Here is a 20,432-nt window from a genome sequence, read left to right on the forward strand (position 1 = left end):
TACATTTTTTTCAAGGTAGCTGTCTGTGACCAACAGATGCATATCTGTATTCCCAGTCATGTGAAATCCATAGATTAGGGCCTAATGAATGTATTTCAATTGACTGATTTCCTTATATGAACTGTAACAGTCAAATCTTAAAAATTGTTGCATGTTGCATTTATATATGTTTTCAGTGTATTTACAAACTCTTCTGATCTCATTTGACTCCCTTCTGGTTCTTTCATACCGCCTTCCGTCCGGGTTTGGTCAGGGTAGGCCGTCACTGTAAATAAGAATTTGTTCTTAACTGACTTGCCTAGTTAAATAAAGGTTAAATAAAAAATGTAAAATCCTTTGTGGCAGAGCATTAGTGATCCTTATCAGATTTGTGTGGTTTCCTTTTGTGTGGTTTCCTTGTGTGTGTGCACGTGTGTGCATGCGGCGTGCATGGTACGTTTGTGTTTGCCGGCGTGTGTGTGCATGCGTGCGTTCCTGCTTGTGTAGTTTCCTTGATTGCCGAATGACATCTCAGTTGATCTGAAACAGCAGCTGTACAAGAATGGACGTGCTGCAGACACTTTCACTTACCTTCATTTCAAGTACAATGTCTGAAAAGGAAATTGGAAAACATGAACCCATTAACTGAAGGTCACTGTGTTTCCCCCCCTAGCGGAACCCCCCAAAAAAATAAAGAGACAGAGACACAGAGCCATAGAGACCATGGAACGTGACCTTTGAGTAAACAAGACAAAGGAAACAGTGTGAATGAATCATTCTTCTGTAGCCTACAGTGTTAGGAAGTTAGAAAACCTACACCTCACTATCGTACGCCTTATGCATACGCCTTAGACAATTATGACTTAACATATAATTGGAACTTGATGCATGTCAAATACAGACAAGATCATCTGACAGGTTCCAGCCTTAAAAGCAAGTTGGATGTCATCCAGGACTCTAAAGCAGCATAGCCACCAAAGCAAAGCAAGGCAGCAGTTATTGGTAAGAAAAGGTAGACTACAATCAATTACTCATATTAGGACAGTTTATAAAAAGTGACTGCACGCTGTGACAAATTGATAACTGCTAATGGGTCTGTATGGCACTATAACCATAGTAGATGTGGGACAATGGTAGCCAATGGTAAAAGAGGATGACTTACAGTATGTTTGAAACACAGATTGTCTTGGTTGCATGCAAACCCTAAATGCCAGTGTGCCCTTGATGGAAAATCTGACATGGTGTCAGTTCAATGAATACGCCATTGATAGCCGCTCATGACTTGATGTGTATACATTGAGACCACTCATTTTGATGAGAACGTGTGTTTGAGATATACAGTGATTGCAATCCCAGCAAACTGGGAACATACCCAGAACATTATCTAAGATTCCCATTAAGTTCTAGTTAGGGTTTTTTCTAACATGAGGATGATAACATCCCAAAAACATTCAAATAAGTGTTTTTATTTTTTATTAAATATCCTTGGAATGTTATCCTAACATTCACTAAAATGTTGTGCACAACATCTGTAACAACAACCAGAGAACATTCCCCAAAAGTTCTCATTAGGTTTCCACGTAATTTAATAATAATAATAATAATAACACAAAACCAAAATTGTTTATTTTGAAAATTGGCACAGCCCCCTGTCGAAAGAATCTGTACACAATTCCTGGAAGCTGAATATGTCCCAGTTCTTCCATGGCCTGCATACTCAGACATGTCACCCGTTGAGCATGTTTGGGATGCTCTGGATCGATGTGTACTACAGCGTGTTCCAGTTCCTGCCAATATCCAGCAACTTCGCACAGCCATTGAAGAGGAGTGTAACGGCTGTCCTCCTCCTCATTTGAGGAGGAGTAGTAACAAGGATCGGAGGACCAATGCGCAGCGTGGTAAGTGTTCATGATGAATCTTTAATGGATCAAACTGAACACTGAAATACAAAACAATAAAGTGAATGAACAAAAACCAAAACAGTTCCGTGTGGAACACACAGACACAGAAAACAATGAACTCTCACATTTCCCGGATCCATCTGCACATTCCCAGCAGCAATGATGTGTCCAAGGAAGGAGATGGTGGAGCGATGGAACTCGCATTTTTCTTTCTTTCGGGGCTTTGACAAACAGCTGGTTCTCCAGGTGACACTGGAGGACTTGTCGGATGTGGAGAACGTGTTCTTGAGTGTTCTTGGGCTTGAAGTAGGCTAGCCTCTCTAGGCTAGGGGGCGGTATTTTCACATCCGGATGAAAAGTGTGTCCAAAATAAACTGCCTGCTACTGGCCCAGAAGCTAGGATATGCATATCATTAGTAGATTTGGATAGAAAACACTCTGCAGTTTCTAAAACTGTTTGAATGATGTCTGTGAGTATAACATAACTTATTTGGCAGGCGAAACCCCGAGGACAAACCAACCAGGATTTTTTGGGGGGAGGTCACTCTTTTCAATGGGTTTTCAATGGGAATCTAGATTTCTAAGGCACTTGCTTGCAGTTCCTATCACTTCCACTGGATGTCAACAGTCTTTAGAAATTGGTTGATGTTTTTCCTTTGAGAAATGAAGAAGTAAGGCAGTTCAGAACGAGGGTCGGGTGAAGTGTACTGTTGTGGTTGAGGCGCATGACCTGAAAGCTCGCTCCACTTTGTTTTTATCCGCTATTGAACGTAGTTTATCCCTTCTTAAATTTTATAGATTATTTACGTTAAAAAATACCTAAAGTTGTATTAGGAAAGTTGTTTGAAATGTTTGGACAAAGATTACAGGTAACTTATGAGATATTTTGTTGTCATGTTGCGCGAGTTGGAACCGGTGTTTTTCTATATCAAACACGCCAAATAAATGGACATTTTGGAGATATAACGATGGAATTAATCGAACAAAAGGACCATTTGTGATGTTTATGGGACATATTGGAGTGCCAACAAAAGAAGATCTTCAAAGGTAAGGCATGAATTATATCGTTATTTCTGAGTTTTGTGTCGAGCCTGGCGGGATGAAATATGATTGTCTGTGTTTGTTTGATGGGGTGCTATCCTCAGATAATAGTATGGTTTGCTTTCGGCATAAAGCCTTTTTGAAATCTAACACAGCGGCTGGATTAACAAGAAGATCATCTTTAATCCTATGTATAACACTTTCTTCAATGTTTATGACGAGTATTTCTGTAATTTGATTTGGCTCTCTGCAATTTCACCGACGTTATTTGAGACAATGCATTACTGAACATAACGCGTCAATTTAAACTGAGGTTTTTGGACATAAAAAGGGACTTTATTGAACAAAATGAACATTTATTGTGTAACTTCCGGCGCCGACAGATGGCTGCCTCGCTTCGCGTTCCTAGGAAACTATGCAGTATTTCGTTTTTTTACGTGTTATTTCTTACATTGTTACCCCAGGTAATCTTAGGTTTTATTACATACAGTCGGGAAGAACTATTGGATATAAGAGCAACGTCAACTTACCAACATTACGACCAGGAATATGACTTTCCCGAAGCGGATCCTGTGTTTGCCTTCCACCCAGGACAATGGATCTGATCCCAGCCGGCGAACCTAAATAACGTCGCCGTAAAAGGGGAAAACGAAGCGGTCTTCTGGTCAGGCTCCGGTGACGGGCACATCGCGCACCACTCCCTAGCATACTACTCGCCAATGTCCAGTCTCTTGACAACAAGGTTGACGAAGTCCGAGCAAGGGTTGCCTTCCAGAGAGACATCAGAGACTGTAACGTTCTTTGCTTCACGGAAACATGGCTCACTCGAGAGACGCTATCGGAGTCGGTGCAGCCAGCTGGTTTCTTGGCGCATCGCGATGAAAGAAACAAGCATCTTTCTGGTAAGAAGAGGGGCGGGGGGAACCTGCCTTATGATTAACGAGACGTGGTGTGATCATAACAACATAAAGGAACTCAAATCCTTCTGTTCACCTGACTTAGAATTCCTCACAATCAAATGTCGACCGCATTATCTACCAAGGGAATTCTCTTCGATTATAATCACAGCCGTATATATTCCCCCCCAAGCAGACACATCGATGGCCCTGAACAAACTTTATTTGACTCTATGTAAACTGGAAACCACATATCCTGAGGCTGCATTCATTGTAGCTGGGGATTTTAACAAGGCTAATCTGAAAACAAGACTCCCTAAATTCTATCAGCATATCGATTGCGCAACCAGGGCTGGTAAAACCCTGGATCATTGTTATTCTAACTTCCGCGATGCATATAAGGCCCTCCCCCGCCCTCCTTTCGGAAAAGCTGACCACGACTCCATTTTGTTGCTTCCAGCCTACAGACAGAAACTAAAACAAGAAGCTCCCGCGCTCAGGTCTGTTCAACGCTGGTCCGACCAATCTGATTCCACGCTTCAAGACTGCTTCGATCACGTGGATTGGGATATGTTCCGCATTGCGTCCAACAACAACATTGGCGAATACGCTGATTCAGTGAGCGAGTTCATTAGGAAGTGTATCGGCGATGTCGTACCCACAGCAACTATTAAAACATTCCCAAACCAGAAACCGTGGATTGATGGCAGCATTCGTGTGAAACTGAAAGCACGAACCACTGCTTTTAACCAGGGCAAGGTGACCGGAAACATGACCGAATACAAACAGTGTAGCTATTCCCTCCGCAAGGCAATCAAACAAGCTAAGCATCAGTATAGAGACAAAGTAGAGTTGCAATTCAACGGCTCAGACACAAGAGGTATGTGGCAGGGTCTACAGTCAATCACGGACTAGAAAAAGAAAACCAGCCCCGTCACGGACCAGGATGTCTTGCTCCCAGACAGACTAAATAACTTCTTTGCTCGCTTTGAGGACAATACAGTGCCACTGACACAGCCCGCTACCAAAACCTGCGGACTCTCCTTCACTGCAGCCGACGTGAGTAAAACATTTAAATGTGTTAACCCTCGCAAGGCTGCAGGCCCAGACGGCATCCCCAGCCGCGTCCTCAGAGCATGCGCAGACCAGCTGGCTGGTGTGTTTACGGACATATTCAATTAATCTTTATCCCAGTCTGCTGTTTTCCACATGCTTCAAGAGGGCCACCATTGTTCCTGTTCCCAAGAAAGCTAAGGTAACTGAGCTAAACGACTACCGCCCCGTAGCACTCACTTCCGTCATTATGAAGTGCTTTGAGAGACTAGTCAAGGACCATATCACCTCCACCCTACCTGACACCCTAGACCCACTCCAATTTGCTTACCGCCCCAATAGGTCCACAGATGACGCAATCGCAATCGCAACCACACTGCACACTGCCCTAACCCATCTGGACAAGAGGAATACCTATGTGAGAATGCTGTTCATTGACTACAGCTCAGCATTTAACACCATAGTACCCTCCAAACTCGTCATCAAGCTCGAGACCCTGGGTCTCGACCCCGCCCTGTGCAACTGGGTGCTGGACTTCCTGATGGGCCGCCCCCAGGTGGTGAGGGTAGGTAACAACATCTCCACCCCGCTGATCCTCAACACTGGGGCCCCACAAGGGTGCGTTCTGAGCCCTCTCCTGTACTCCCTGTTCACCCACGACTGCGTGGCCATGCACGCCTCCAACTCAATCATCAAGTTTGCGGACGACACTACAGTGGTAGGCTTGATTACAAACAACGACGAGACGGCCTACAGGAAGGAGGTGAGGGCCCTCGGAATGTGGCGTCAGGAAAATAACCTCACACTCAACATCAACAAAACAAAGGAGATGATTGTGGACTTCAGGAAACAACAGAGGGAGCACCCCCCTATCCACATCGACGTGACAGTAGTGGAGAGGGTAGTAAGTTTTAAGTTCCTCGGCGTACATATCACGGACAAACTGAATTGGTCCACCCACACAGACAGCGTTGTGAAGAAGGCACAGCAGCGCCTCTTCAAACCTCAGGAGGCTGAAGAAATTCGGCTTGTCACCAAAAGCACTCACAAACTTCTACAGATGCACAATCAAGAGCATCCTGTCGGGCTGTATCACCGCCTGGTACGGCAACTGCTCCGCCCACAACCGTAAAGCTCTCCAGAGGGTAGTGAGGTCTGCACAACGCATCACTGGGGGCAAACTACCTGCCCTCCAGGACACCTACACCACCCGATGTCACAGGAAGGCCATTAAGATCATCAAGGACAACAACCACCCGAGCCACTGCCTGTTCACCCCGTTATCATCCAGAAGGTGAGGTCAGTACAGGTGCATCAAAGCAGGGACCGAGAGACTGAAAAACAGCTTCTATCTCAAGGCCATCAGACTGTTAAACAGCCACCACTAACATTGAGTGGCTGCTGCCAACATACTGACTCAACTCCAGCCCACTTTAATAATGGAAATTTATGGAAATTGATAAAAAAATGTATCACTAGCCACTTTAAACAATGCCATTTAACCTTTTGTCAAAAAAATCGTTCCCAAATTAAACTGCTTCGTACTCAATTATTGCTCGTACAATATGCATATTATTATTACTATTGGATAGAAAACACTCTCTAGTTTCTAAAACCGTTTGAATTATATCTGTGAGTAAAACAGAACTCATTTTGCAGCAAACTTCCTGTGAGGAAGTGAAAAATCTGAAATCGAGGTTCTGTTCCAGGGCCATCCTATTAATTTGCCTGAAATCTATGGATCTACATGCACTGCATATGCCTTCCACTAGATGTCACGAGGCAGTGAGAGGTGGAATGGGGTGTCTAGCTTGATCTGAGGCCGAACAAGAGCTTTTGGAATGACGTGACCAGATTTTTCATTGTCTTGGGAGGCGCGAGAAGGGACCCCCAGATTGCGTTCTGAAAAGCTTTCGGTATAGACGATAGATATCTCCGGCTCTGATTTTATTTGATATATGTGTTAAAAACATCATAAAGTAGTTATTTTAAACCGAGTTATATCAGTTTATTGCGTTTTTCGGCATTTTCTTTTCTTTGCGTTATATGAAGTTGGGCACGTTTGTGCCACATGGCTAGCTTTGGTTGCTAATTCGACAGGAGAAGACGACATTCTACAACCAAACAACGATTATTCTGGACAAAGGACTCCTTGTACAACATTCTGATGGAAGCTCATCAAAAGTAGGAACCATTTATGATGTTATTTCGTATTTCTGTTAAATGTTTAGTAATATTTTCCGCCCTGATTTTGGGCGCTGTCTCGCTATAACGTAAGCTGTATGTCGTACTAAAGTTATTTTTAAAAATCTAACACAGCAGTTGCATTAAGAACTAGTGTATCTTTCATTTGCTGTCCAACATGTATTTTTTAGTCAAGTTTATGATAAGTTATTTGGTCAGATTAGGTGAGTGTCAGAAATATATCCGGACATTCTGGGAAAAAGTTGCTACGTTTTCACAATGTATAACCACGGATTTCAGCTCTAAATATGCACATTTTTGAACAAACCATATATGTATTGTGTAATATGATGTTATAGGACTATCATCTGATGAAGATTGTGAAGGTTTTTTCGCTATCGCTACCTTTGCGTTGAATGAATGCGGTTGTGTGGTTGGCTATTGTAGTAAGCTAATATAATGCTATATTGTGTTTTCGCTGTAAAACACTTAAAAAATCTGAAATATTGGCTGGATTCACAAGATGTTTGTCTTTCATTTGCTGTACACCATGTATTTTTCATAAATGTTTTATGATAAGTATTTAGGTATTTCACGTTGGTCTCTGTAGTTATTCTAGCTGCTTTGGTGAGATTTGTGATGGTGGCTGCAATGTAAAACTATGATTTACAGTGGGGCAAAAAAGTATTTAGTCAGCCACCAATTGTGCAAGTTCTCCCACTTAAAAAGATGAGAGAGGCCTGTAATTTTCATCATCATGTAATCTTCAACTATGACAGACAAAATGAGAAACAAAAATCCAGAAAAACACATTGTTGGATTTTAAAAGAATTTATTTGCAAATTATGGTGGAAAACAAGTATTTGGTCAATAACAAAAGTTTATCTCAATACTTTGTTATATACCCTTTGTTGGCAATGACAGAGGTCAAACGTTTTCTGTAAGTCTTCACAAGGTTTTCACACACTGTTGCTGGTATTTTGGCCCATTCCTCCATGCAGATCTCCTCTAGAGCAGTGATGTTTTGGGGCTGTTGCTGGGCAACACGGACTTTCAACTCCCTCCAAAGATTTTCTATGGGGTTGAGATCTGGAGACTGGCTAGGCCACTCCAGGATCTTGAAATGCTTCTTACGAAGCCACTCCTTCGTTGCCCGGGCGGTGTGTTTGGGATCATTGTCATACTGAAAGACCCAGCCACATTTCATCTTCAATGCCCTTGCTGATGGAAGGAGGTTTTCACTCAAAATCTCACGATACATGGCCCCATTCATTCTTTCCTTTACACGGATCAGTCGTCCTGGTCCCTTTGCAGAAAAACAGCCCCAAAGCATGATGTTTTCACCCCCATGCTTCACAGTAGGTATGGTGTTCTTTGGATGCAAATCAGCATTCTTTGTCCTCCAAACATGACGAGTTGAGTTTTTACCAAAAAGTTATATTTTGGTTTCATCTGACCATATGACATTCTCCCAATCTTCTTCTGGATCATCCAAATGCTCTCTAGCAAACTTCAGACGGGCCTGGACATGTACTGGCTTAAGCAGGGGGACACGTCTGGCACTGCAGGATTTGAGTCCCTGGCGGCGTAGTGTGTTACTGATGGTAGGCTTTGTTACTTTGGTCCCAGCTCTCTGCAGGTCATTCACTAGGTCCCCCCGTGTGGTTCTGGGATTTTTGCTCACCGTTCTTGTGATCATTTTGACCCCACGGGGTGAGATCTTGCGTGGAGCCCCAGATCGAGGGAGATTATCAGTGGTCTTGTATGTCTTCCATTTCCTAATAATTGCTCCCACAGTTGATTTCTTCAAACCAAGCTGCTTACCTATTGCAGATTCAGTCTTCCCAGCCTGGTGCAGGTCTACAATTTTGTTTCTGGTGTCCTTTGACAGATCTTTGGTCTTGGCCATAGTGGAGTTTGGAGTGTGACTGTTTGAGGTTGTGGACAGGTGTCTTTTATACTGATAACAAGTTCAAACAGGTGCCATTAATACAGGTAACGAGTGGAGGACAGAGGAGCCTCTTAAAGAAGTTACAGGTCTGTGAGAGCCAGAAATCTTGCTTGTTTGTAGGTGACCAAATACTTATTTTCCACCATATTTTGCAAATAAATTCATTAAAAATCCTACAATGTGATTTTCTGGATTTTTTTTTCTCATTTTGTCTGTCATAGTTGAAGTGTACCTATGATGAAAATTACAGGCCTCTCTCATCTTTTTAAGTGGGAGAACTTGCACAATTGGTGGCTGACTAAATACTTTTTTGCCCCACTGTATACCTGAAATATGCACATTTTTTGAACAAAACATATGCTATACAATAAATCTGTTATAAGACTGTCATCTGATGAAGTTGTTTCTTGGTTAGTGACTAATTATATCTTTATTTGGTCGAATTTGCGATAGCTACCTATGCGGTAAAGTTTTTTTGAAAATATGCGGTTGAGTCTTTTGCTATCGTGGTTAGCTAATAGAAATACATATTGTGTTTTCGCTGTAAAACATTTTAAAAATCGGAAATGATGGCTGGATTCACAAGATGTTTATCTTTTATTTGGTGTCTTGGACTTGTGATTTCATGAAAATTATATTATATGATATCCCTGTCGCGTTAGGCTAGGCTATGCTAGTCAGCTTTTTTGATGGGGGGATCCCGGATCCGGGTTTGTGACTCGTGAGAAGTTAATATAATGTATATGTATATACTGTACTCTATATCATCTACTGCATCTTGCCATCTTTATGTAATACATGTATCACTAGCCACTTTAAACTATGCCACTTTTATGTTTACATACCCTACATTACTCATCTCATATGTATATACTGTACTCGATACATCTACTGCATCTTGCCTATGCCGTTCTGTACCATCACTCATTCATATATCTTTATGTACATATTCTTTATCCCTTTACACTTGTGTGTATAAGCTAGTAAATGTGGAATTGATAGGTTAGATTACTCATTGGTTATTACTGCATTGTCGGGAACTAGAAGCACAAGCATTTCGCTACACTCGCATTAACATCTGCTAACCATGTGTATGTGACAAATAAAATTTGATTTGATAACATGGAAACCCGGGAGTGCCACCAGATGAAGATCATCAAAGGTTAGTGATCAATTTAATCGCTATTTCTGACGTTTGGTAGCCCTCTCCTTGGCTGGAAAATGTCTGTATGTTTTTTGTGGCTAGGCGCTGTCCTAACATAATCGCATGGTGTGCTTTCGCCGTAAAGCCTTTTTGAAATCGGACACTGTGGTTGGATTAAAAAGACGTTTATCTTTAAAATGGTGTATAATACTTGTATGTTTGAGGAATTTTAATTATGAGATTTCTGTTGTTTGAATTTGGCGCCCTGCAATTTCACTCGCTGTTGTCGAGGTGGGACGCTAGCGTCCCACAAATCCCAAAGAGGCTGGACTACTTGAACTTAAATTTGGAGGTCAGATATTCAAGTCCTGGGGACTCCCGAGTGGGGCAGTGGTCTAGCTATGCCACTAGAGATTCTGGGTTCGAGTCCAGGCTCTGTCGCAGCCGGCCACAACTGGGAGACCCTTGGGGCAGAACACAATTGGCCCAGTGTCGTCCGGGTTAGGGCAGGGTTTGGCCGGCAGGGATGTCCTTGTCCCATCGTGCACTAGCGACTCCTGTGGCGGGCCGGGCGCAATGCACGCTGACACGGTCGCCAGGTGTACGGTGTTTCCTACATAACATTGGTGCGGCTAGCTTCCGGGTTAAGTGGGCATTGTGTCAAGAAGTAGTGCGGCTTGGTTGGGTTGTGTTTCGGAGGATGCACGGCTCTTGACCTTCGCCTCTCCCGAGTCCGTATGGGAGTTGCAGCGACGAGACACAACTGTAACTACCAATTGGATACCAAGAAATTGTGGAGAAAAAGGAGAAAAATAAAACAGATAGAAAATATATATAAAAAAATAGAAATTCAATTACTGGAATAGGCTGACTTGAATATAGTCCTAGGACTATGTTGTTGTATAGGTGGAGTTATGGGCCAATTTCCTCTAAGTACACATGTGGAACTGCATGAAAATATATTTTTTTGCTGTTGTTTCAAACCATTTTGAAATGTTGATCCCAATGTCACACATTGGCCACATTATTCATAGAAAGACCCACATGCACTCACGCACATATCCACACAGACATCCACACACATCCACAAACACACATATCCATTCATGTTATACACACATCACAGCTGCTGCTACCATACACTTATTATGATTGCTAAATACTGCACAATTTACACACTATATATACAAAAGTATGTGGACACCCCTCCAAATGACTGGATTTGGCTATTTCAGCCACACCAGTTACTGACAGGTATATAAAATCAAGCACAAAGCCATGCAATCTCCATAGACAAACATTGACAGTAGAATAGTCTTAACGAAGAGCTCAGTGACTTTCAACGTGGCACCGTCATAAGATGCTACCTTTCCAACAAGTCATTTCGTCAAAGTTCTGCCCTGCTAGAGCTGCCCCGGTCAAATGTAAGTGCTTTTATTATGAAGTGGAAACGTCTAGGAGCAACAATGGCTCAGCCGCGAAGTGGTAGGCCACACAAGCTCACAGAATGGGACCGCAGAGTGCTAAAGCGTGTAACGTGTAAAATCTTCTGTCCACGGTTGCAACACTCACTAACGAGTTCCAAACTGCCTCTGGAAGCAACATCAGCACAAGAACTGTACGTCGGGAGCTTCGTGAAATGGGTTTCCATGGCCGATTCTGGTTTTAGCGGATGCCAGGAGAACGCTACCTGCCTGAATGCATAGAGCCAACTGTAAAGTTTGGTGGAAGAGGAATAATGGTCTGGGGCTGTTTTTCATGGTTCGGGCTAGGCCCCTTAGTTCCAGTGAAGGGAAATCTTAACGCTACAACATATAATTACATTCTAGACGATTCTGTGCTTTTAACTTTGTGGCAACAGTTTAGGGAAGGCCCTTTTCTGTTTCACAATGACAATGTCCCCGTGCACAAAGCGAGGTCCATACAGAAATGGTTTGTCTAGATCGGTGTGGAAGAACTTGACTGGCCTGCACAGACCCCTAACCTCAACCCCATCGAACACCTTTGGGATGAATTGGAACACCGACTGCGAGCCAGGCATAATCGCCCAATATCAGTGCCAAACCTCACTAATGCTCTTGTGGCTGAATGGAAGCAAGTCCCTGCAGCATTATTACAACATCTAGTGGAAAGCCTTCCCAGAAGAGCGGAGGCTGTTATAGCAGCAAAGGGGGGGACCAACTCCATATTAATGCCCATCATTTTAGAATGTGGTGTTCGATGAGCAGGTGTCCACATACCTTTGGTCATGTAGTGTTGCTCCTATTGGTGGTTAACACCTCCTGTTATAGAGGGTTGGTTTCAGATCAAGTCATTTTTATTGGAAATCCTGTGATGAGAAATATTTTGAATGGACTACTCAGGATGTATTATGCATTATGAAGAGAATATTCACAGGAAGTGTTATCAAATGAATTTCTTTATTTTTTAGTAATGATTATAAGCAGTTTATAAGAAGACCTCAAACATTGTTATCAAACCAACACTAGAAATTAAATTAATGTTTTTAATAATAACCTTTCTTTATGGATTGATTGCTATTTTATTATAGTACCAATCATAAAAAATAAGTGTTATGCCTAGTGTAAAAAGTATCTTGGAAACCACTTTCACTAGCTAGGATCTTATAACTGGAGTCTGCCACTTCCTGCTAGTCTCTCCTCCCAATCATAACTCCGCAGTAGTCCCTTGGTCCTTCCCTACTGCAAAGGAAATTAGCATCATTACTTTGCCCTTTGTTTTTCACATTCCCCAAAATGACACACCTCTTTCTTAGTCCACATCCCACAGTCCACACCCCCTCAATAAAGGTCTGTTACTCCCCAACCCCCATCACTTTTTTGGGACAGGCACTGACCAGCTCCAACTTGGTTCACTATAGTACGTCCAACTACATAAAAACAGAGACAATGGAAGGAACCCAAGCCCGCACCAACGTGCCATCCTACCTGGGATGGTCCATTTTCAACACTTTATGCTGCTGTCTCCCAATTGGAATTGCGGCAATAGTTTGCTCATGCAGGGTAAGATATCCAAAATTCAGACTCAATCAATTATTCAACAATTATAAAGGTATTTACAAACACATCTGCTGATTAACTATTGAATAGCTTGTGTGCTTTTTTAAGGTGGATTCTATGGTTATCTAAGTGAAACTGGGATAATGCATTGATTATCCCCCATTGTCTGTTTGAAGGCGGATAATGCAAATGCAGTTGGAGAGGCAACAGCAGCCGCAGAGGCTTCCAGGATGGCCAAGATCCTCAACATCGTTGGATTTGTTGTTGGGATTGTGTTGCTCATCATTATTGTTGCACTGAAACTCACTAGTCGGGAGTGAAAAAGGAGGATATGTTTTTGCACCATCTTTTGTCCTTTGCATTCCTTTTTACGACTTCATACAACACACCAGCCCAGACCTACCCTGATGAGGACAAGCTGTGCTCTAACCGAGTCCCAGTGTAAACAAACGCCCTGAAAGCCATTAACTGACCAGCTCTTGCGCTCCATACTCAGAGACAAGTAGGTAGAACTTGACTGTGGATGTTGCAGTTGCTGGTTTGAGAAAATACACGAAGCTTCCTGACTGTCAAATGTAATAATAAACACATGAATCCACCATAATTCATGGTCTTTGTTTGTTTATTTCCAAGCACATTTGAGACATAGAAATGTTGATACAAGCAATACAGGCATAACGGTTTACATCAAAAGTACAGACTGATCATTGCAAAAAGTTTATAAATCAGTCTTAGATTTTTGAAAAGGTTTTAAGACGTATCTGTCCTCCTACAGTGTCCCGTGTCAATGTATACCAATTTCCTAAAACTCAAAACCTCTTCTACAATCTAGATTTTAACACCACAATGTTTCAGCCCAACAGCAGCCGCCGCCATTTAAGCAGGGAGGTGGAACTGAAGAAATGCAACCACTGTCAAATTCATACACTCAGCTATGGATACAAGGGTTATCAAAAAGATTGATATGATAGTTTTAAACATACACATTTCTTTAAATTCTACAATTATTGTTAACAAAAACTAAGATGACAAAAAAAAGCAAAAACATAGAGCATTGCAACCTATATTCTGGATTATGATAGAATAATGCAGTTACACGAAGTTCATAAGGCATTTATTTATAAGTTATATTCCTCAAGAACCAATTGGTACTCATTGATATGACCATTGAACAGCAGGAAATATCACAGATTGTGCCTGTAACTGACAACAGCAACTGATGATCCTACATTTTTTTTATCTCAACACACATAGGATTGAGGGACACCTCCTGCACCACCCTCCCAGCATTCTAGTCCCAGTGGGCAAACCTGGTTGCAGTGATGTCAGTCTGATGTCTTTTGTGACGTCACGGTCAGGTTGTATACAGATTGTAAAAGGATTGGTGTGTGTGTGCATGAAGAAGCTCCCCGTCACACTTCCAAGGAGAACGTTTTGGTCTTTCATCAGTTGCCAGTCCATACACAACTGTGTTTTTCCCAAGCAGATCAGCCATCATGAATTGTACTCTCAATTGGGCTCTCAACATTTGCCGTTCCGACGCTTACTAAAATGCTTTCCCAAAATCAAGGGACCCCTAAATCATGTCATAAGCCCCCCTGGTTGAGAATCACTGAGCTTGATCAGTATTTTCCTCCTGGGCTTTGTAACGCACTTCCATGGTTCGGAGCCCCAAGCTCTTCTTTCTTAACAGCCTTTCAACATGGAGGAACACCAAATCCTCCCTGTGCTTCTGCAGGAGTCCCTCCACCTCCTGCTCAAGAAGAAGACAGGAAACAGGAATGGAACATGATAATTGCCAAAGATTCACTGACTGAGGCTGACACACGCTAGACAGTTGTTTTCCATCACGTGTGGAATACTTTAGAAATAAAACTCGGTATCACTTTATATGGAAAGACCCAAATAGATGGTTTATTTATTGTTTCTAGCTATCATAATCGTTGAGGTAAAATGCCAGCAAGACATTGTGCTAATGTCGATTCCCCGGAGAGGAAGAACATACTTCCTGTGAAAGGAGCCCCCGACTGGGCCTCTGAAGCCCCTCCAGCAGGGAGGTGGGGTGGGAGTCCCATGGCATGGAGCTCTGTGGAGCAGTACATTCCATACCCATTGAGGAACTCCCTAGCCGGGCCTCGAATAGCTCACCCAGACACGCTTGCAGCATCTAAGAAAGAAAAACAGTAGCATATTACATATAATGCTTTATAACTTCTTATACGCACAAATTAGTCTTTAAAAAAGTATTATAACGTAACCTTCTCATGAAGACTTAGATATCCTTGTAAACATATTCATACTGTAGGACCTTATAGATGCAGACATAGAGCATTATGAAACTATGATAAATCTAATTGTCTTGAGTGTCTATGATGTCTTATAATAACCTTATAATGATCATAACATATCATAAGCCTTGTTATAATAGAATGCGGAATTGGCGTGCTCCTGTGGCGGTCGGTGTCGTTTAAGATGAGGGAGGACGATTATTTTTTTTTATGAGCATGGCCTTATTTCTATTACAGCATATTGGATGACTGTCATTCATATTCCATTCACCCAGTTCAATGTAACATCAATAAGTTTAGGCTACTACATGATACTCAAATGTTCCCTATACCCATCATGAGGTTGCTTACAACCTAGCCTATAAATTAAAGTTTACAACGAGATCGAGATAAATTTGAGTAATCAAGGTGACAGACATTGACACATTCAATACCGCATTGCACACTCTTGCCTCCACCTACAGTAGGGGATCTATCTATTATTAGTCCAACAGTTGCAAACAAGAGTTTCTATTGGACAAATGTAGGTATTTTTCTATCCCTGTTCTTTTTCCGTTTGCTTCCATTTAAGAAACGTTTTTCAACAGAATCGGTGGAATGAATACACCTTTAATCACATGCAAACACAGTTCACTTTCATAGCAGCCACATACAACAATAAAGGGATCATGCTGTTTGTATTCCTTCTCGCATCTACATGCTCCCCTCCTTTCACCTTTTCCCCTTCGCTTGTGAACTTCAGTGCACAACACATCAGCTTTCTGTGACCAAGCGAAAAAAAACTTTCGAAGCCAAACCTTCATATCATAATCGCTAACCGCTACACACATCCCACATCGTTGTCACCATATTAACATCATTGTCAACATAGCTAGCTACTAGAACTAATGCATTAGTAAACCTGTTACAATCATGCAGTACAGTGTACAGTCAGCAGTTTAGCAGTTACACCGGTGGGCCAAGGTGGCAATAAATTAATAATCATCTTATATTGCTCAAATAAACAGCATACCTGGTTTCAAAAAACAGATAAAGCAACACCTCGCAGCACAACGCCTCTCCCCTATTTGACCTAGATAGTTTGTGTGTATGCATTGATATGTAGGCTATGTGTTGTGATAGAAAAAATACTTATTTACCTGGTTTGTTTATATTAATAGTTAGCAATTAATACTTAACAAAGGACATATCTGTTCTGTTTAATTCTGTGTTTTCATGGGCTCCACTCTAGATCCCTGCAGCTAATCAGGGCATATGGTCGGTCACTGGAGATGGCTTGAGCTGACATATGAGTTAAAGACTGCATTACATAGACAAGAATGTGTTTTACTAGAGATAGCTTTGGAGTAGAACAATCCTTCATTATCTCAAAATCAAACAGCTCTCCAAACAGGTCAGGGACAAAGTTGTGGAGAAGTACAGATCACGGTTGGGTTATAAAAAATTATCAGAAACTTTGAACATCACACGGAGAACCATTAAATCCATTATTAAAAATGGAAAGAATATGGCATGTGGGAGACTCCCCAAACATATGGAAGAAGGTACTCTGGTTAGATGAGACTAAAATTGAGCTTTTTGGCCATCAAGGAAAATGCTATATCTGGCGCAAACCCAACACCTCTCATCAGCCCGAGAACACCATCCCCACAGTGAAGCATGCTGGTGGCAGGATCATGCTGTGGGTATGTTTTTCATCGGCAGGGACTGGGTAACTGGTCAGAATTGAAGGAATGATAGATGGCGCTAAATACAGGGAAATTCTTGAGGGAAACCTGTTTCAGTCTTTCAGAGATTTGAGACAGGGACGGAGGTTCACCTTCCAGCAGGACAATGACCCTGAGCATACTGCTAAAGCAACACTCGAGTGGTTTAAGGGGAAACATTTAAATGTCTTGGAATGGCCTAGTCAATGTCCAGACCTCAATCCAATTGAGAATCTGTGGTACGACTTAAAGATGCCTGTACACCAGCGGAACCCATCCAACTTGAAGGAGCTGGAGCGGTTTTGCCTTGAAGAATGGGAAAAATCCCAGTGGCTAGATGTGCCAAGCTTATAGAGACATACACCAAGAGACTTGCAGCTGTAATTGCTGCAAAAGGTTGCTCTACAAAGTATTGACTTTATTTTTGGGGGGGGGGGGGGTGAATTAGTTATGCATGCTCAAGTTTTCAGTTTTTTTGTCTTATTTCTTGTTTGTTTCACAATAAAAAATATTTTGCATCTTCAAAGTGGTAGGCATGTTGTGCAAATCAAATGATACAAACCGCCCAAAAATCTATTTTAATTCCAGGTTGTAAGGCAACAAAATAGGAAAAATGCCAAGGGGGGTGAATACTCTCGCAAGCCACTGTATATATAGTACTCTGCATTTGTGTAAAGGTTAGGTTACTCGGTCCAACACTCAAGGGTGGGGGGGGGGGGGGGTCGACCAGCCTCATTATTGCAATAATTAATCAATATTAAATAAGATTAAATAAGAAATGACCAAGTCTCTCGCAGTACTGAATTTCCACAACAGTGTGCCTTTTTTTTTTTTTAAACGTATGTAGTTCTGTCTTTGAGCTGTTCTTATCTATTGATGTTCTGTATTATGTCATTCTGTATTATGTTTCATGTTTTGTGTGGATCCCAGGAAAAGTAGCTGCTGCTTTTGCAACAGCTAATGGGGATCCAAATAAAATAACAAATAACAAATAAAACCAAAAGCTTACCTTGGCTGAGTTCCACTGTTGAATAGCCATAACCAGCTAGCTAACATAGCATCCCTCTCTGTTTGAGCCAGGTGTTTGAGTTGGCTAAACTAGTTAGCTGTATTCGCTAGCCAAGTAAGTGAAAGTGAAAAAAAATCTCTCTCTCTCTCTCTTGCTTCTTTAATTAATTAAACTGTTCAACTATTGTCTTTCTCTCTCTTTGAGTCAGCTACTCACCACATTTTATGCACTGCAGTGCTAGCTAGCTGTAGCTTATGCTTTCAGTACTAGATTCATTCTCTGATCCTTTGATTTGGTGGACAACATGTCAGTTCATGTTGCAAGAGCTCTGATAGGTTGGAGGACGTCCTCCGGAAGTTGTCATAATTACTGTGTGAGTCTATGGAAGGGAGTGAGAACCACAAGCCTCTAAGGTTTTGTATTGAAGTCAATGTACCCACCCAGAGGAGGACGGAAAGTAATTGTATCCAGCTACACCATTGTGCTACCCTACAGTGCTGTTGAGGCTACTGTAGACCTTCATTGCAAAACAGTGTGTTTTAATCAATTATTTAGTGACGTGAATATATTTTGTATGTTTTATCTAAAAAGGATAACTTTAGAGCCTCCACTGGCGTGCTTAACTCAAGAGTTTATAGTAACAAAAAGTATTTGAGTGCCAGGATCAAAAGGCATATACTGCGGAAAGGGAAAACCCACAATCACTGAAACATTCTTCAAGTTTAAATGTGTTTTTAAGCAGCAGAGGTCAGAGCAAACGGACATGTTTTGGCAACAGCCTTCATCAGCGTTTGGAGAATAATAGGCATTTACCCACAGCCTTCCGAAAGTATTCACACCCCTTGACTTTTTCCACATTTTGTTGTGTTACAGCCTGAATTGAAAATTGATTCATTCGAGATTTTGGGTCACTAGCCTACACTCCATAATGTCAAAGATGAATTATGTTTCTTGAAATGTTTACAAATTAAAAAGAAAAATGTAAAGCTGAAATGTCTTGAGTCATTAAGTATTCAACCCCTTTGTTATGGCAAGTGTCATGACTCTCCTGTGAAGATCTGAAGGATCAGGTTACAGTGGGTCTGCTCTTCAGCACCCTCTCTCTCCCGCAGAGGGGGTGAAGTTGGCCGTTTTATGACGGTCGTAAATAGCAGCAGGAACTCGCTCTCTGCCACCCAATGAAAAGGAAAGTTTAAAATCGCTTTGTTACAACAGAGAGAGATTTTGTAGTACTGTGACATCCAGGTTAATTATGGATAATGAAACAATATTTCTGTAATCCAAACAGTTGGAAGAGTCCGTGGTTACTTAAAGAACAATTATGTCAGATCAGTTGTTGTTTTGGGATCTCATTAAGGATGGTATAACAATGTAACTGTATCTCTGAATGTGTATATTTCCCAGTTGTCAGGTTTACATCTAAATGTTCAGGAACTTATATGATTAAATATGAAACTATTTGTGAGATGTAATGTGATGTTAGCCTTCTAAATGAGAGAATTGTTTTTCATTTGAAGTCTTAACCAGTCAGTCAGTGACCACACCCATGTGAGCACAGACATTATGTCAGCGTCATGGAACGCCCCTTTTTCCAGAATGCATAACCCCCCCTCGTGACCAAATTCACATTAGACCAGAAAGTATGGAGCTGTGGCTACATGTTGAAATGGTTGGCAATTTAAATTACATACCAGTTACGTGCAGCGCCAGCTGTACACGTTGAAATGGTTAAAGAAAACGACAAAACGACACATTCATAGTCTGCAGCTGTGCATGTAAAAGTCTAGTAAACTCGAACGAAAACGAGAGACAAAGAACAATTTGCTCTCACCACTCTATTCTGACAAACAGAGCCCGCTGAACAATATACGAACGACTTTGAGACTTCTGTCGAATTACTCCCCAGACAGACCACCGATTTCAACAGAAAGACAACAAAGACATACAAGTGTAAATATGTGTTGCATTTCAAAATCCGAATGAGCAGTTGCTAGGGTACTAAATATCCATATTTACGCTGGGCGTATTTTCACATGTATGTACAATAAGCCCACTCTGTCTTTCCCGCTCTTTATCTGTCCACACCCCTTTCCATTGTCTACCAAGCCATCATATCGGGTTAGTCCACTAGGGACTTTTCATTGCATTGTGTAGTAATCAATGTGTAAGCTATCCTATTGGTGTGTTTATGTAATTCTGTGTGATTATTTTGTTAGTTAGTAAATAAATAATTAAGCCAATTTGTATATCGCTGATTCAT

At 41.7% G+C, this 20,432-nt stretch overlaps 1 protein-coding gene across 1 annotated transcript in view; it reads right to left on the minus strand.

The window, feature by feature from the left end:
* Positions 1-13,773: 13,773 nt before the first annotated feature.
* The window catches only part of si:dkey-103g5.4, a 38,382-nt gene continuing 31,723 nt past the window's right edge, over positions 13,774-20,432 (minus strand). The window contains exons 15-16 of the mRNA XM_038961624.1: positions 15,175-15,336; positions 13,774-14,922 (exon numbers count right to left, since the gene is read on the minus strand). Coding sequence (XP_038817552.1) covers positions 14,779-14,922; positions 15,175-15,336 — 306 coding nt within the window. The 3' untranslated portion in view covers positions 13,774-14,778. The remainder of the gene's footprint in view (positions 14,923-15,174; positions 15,337-20,432) is intronic.

Source organism: Salvelinus namaycush, chromosome 23 (assembly GCF_016432855.1).
Source record: "Salvelinus namaycush isolate Seneca chromosome 23, SaNama_1.0, whole genome shotgun sequence".
Lineage (NCBI taxonomy): Eukaryota > Metazoa > Chordata > Actinopteri > Salmoniformes > Salmonidae > Salvelinus > Salvelinus namaycush.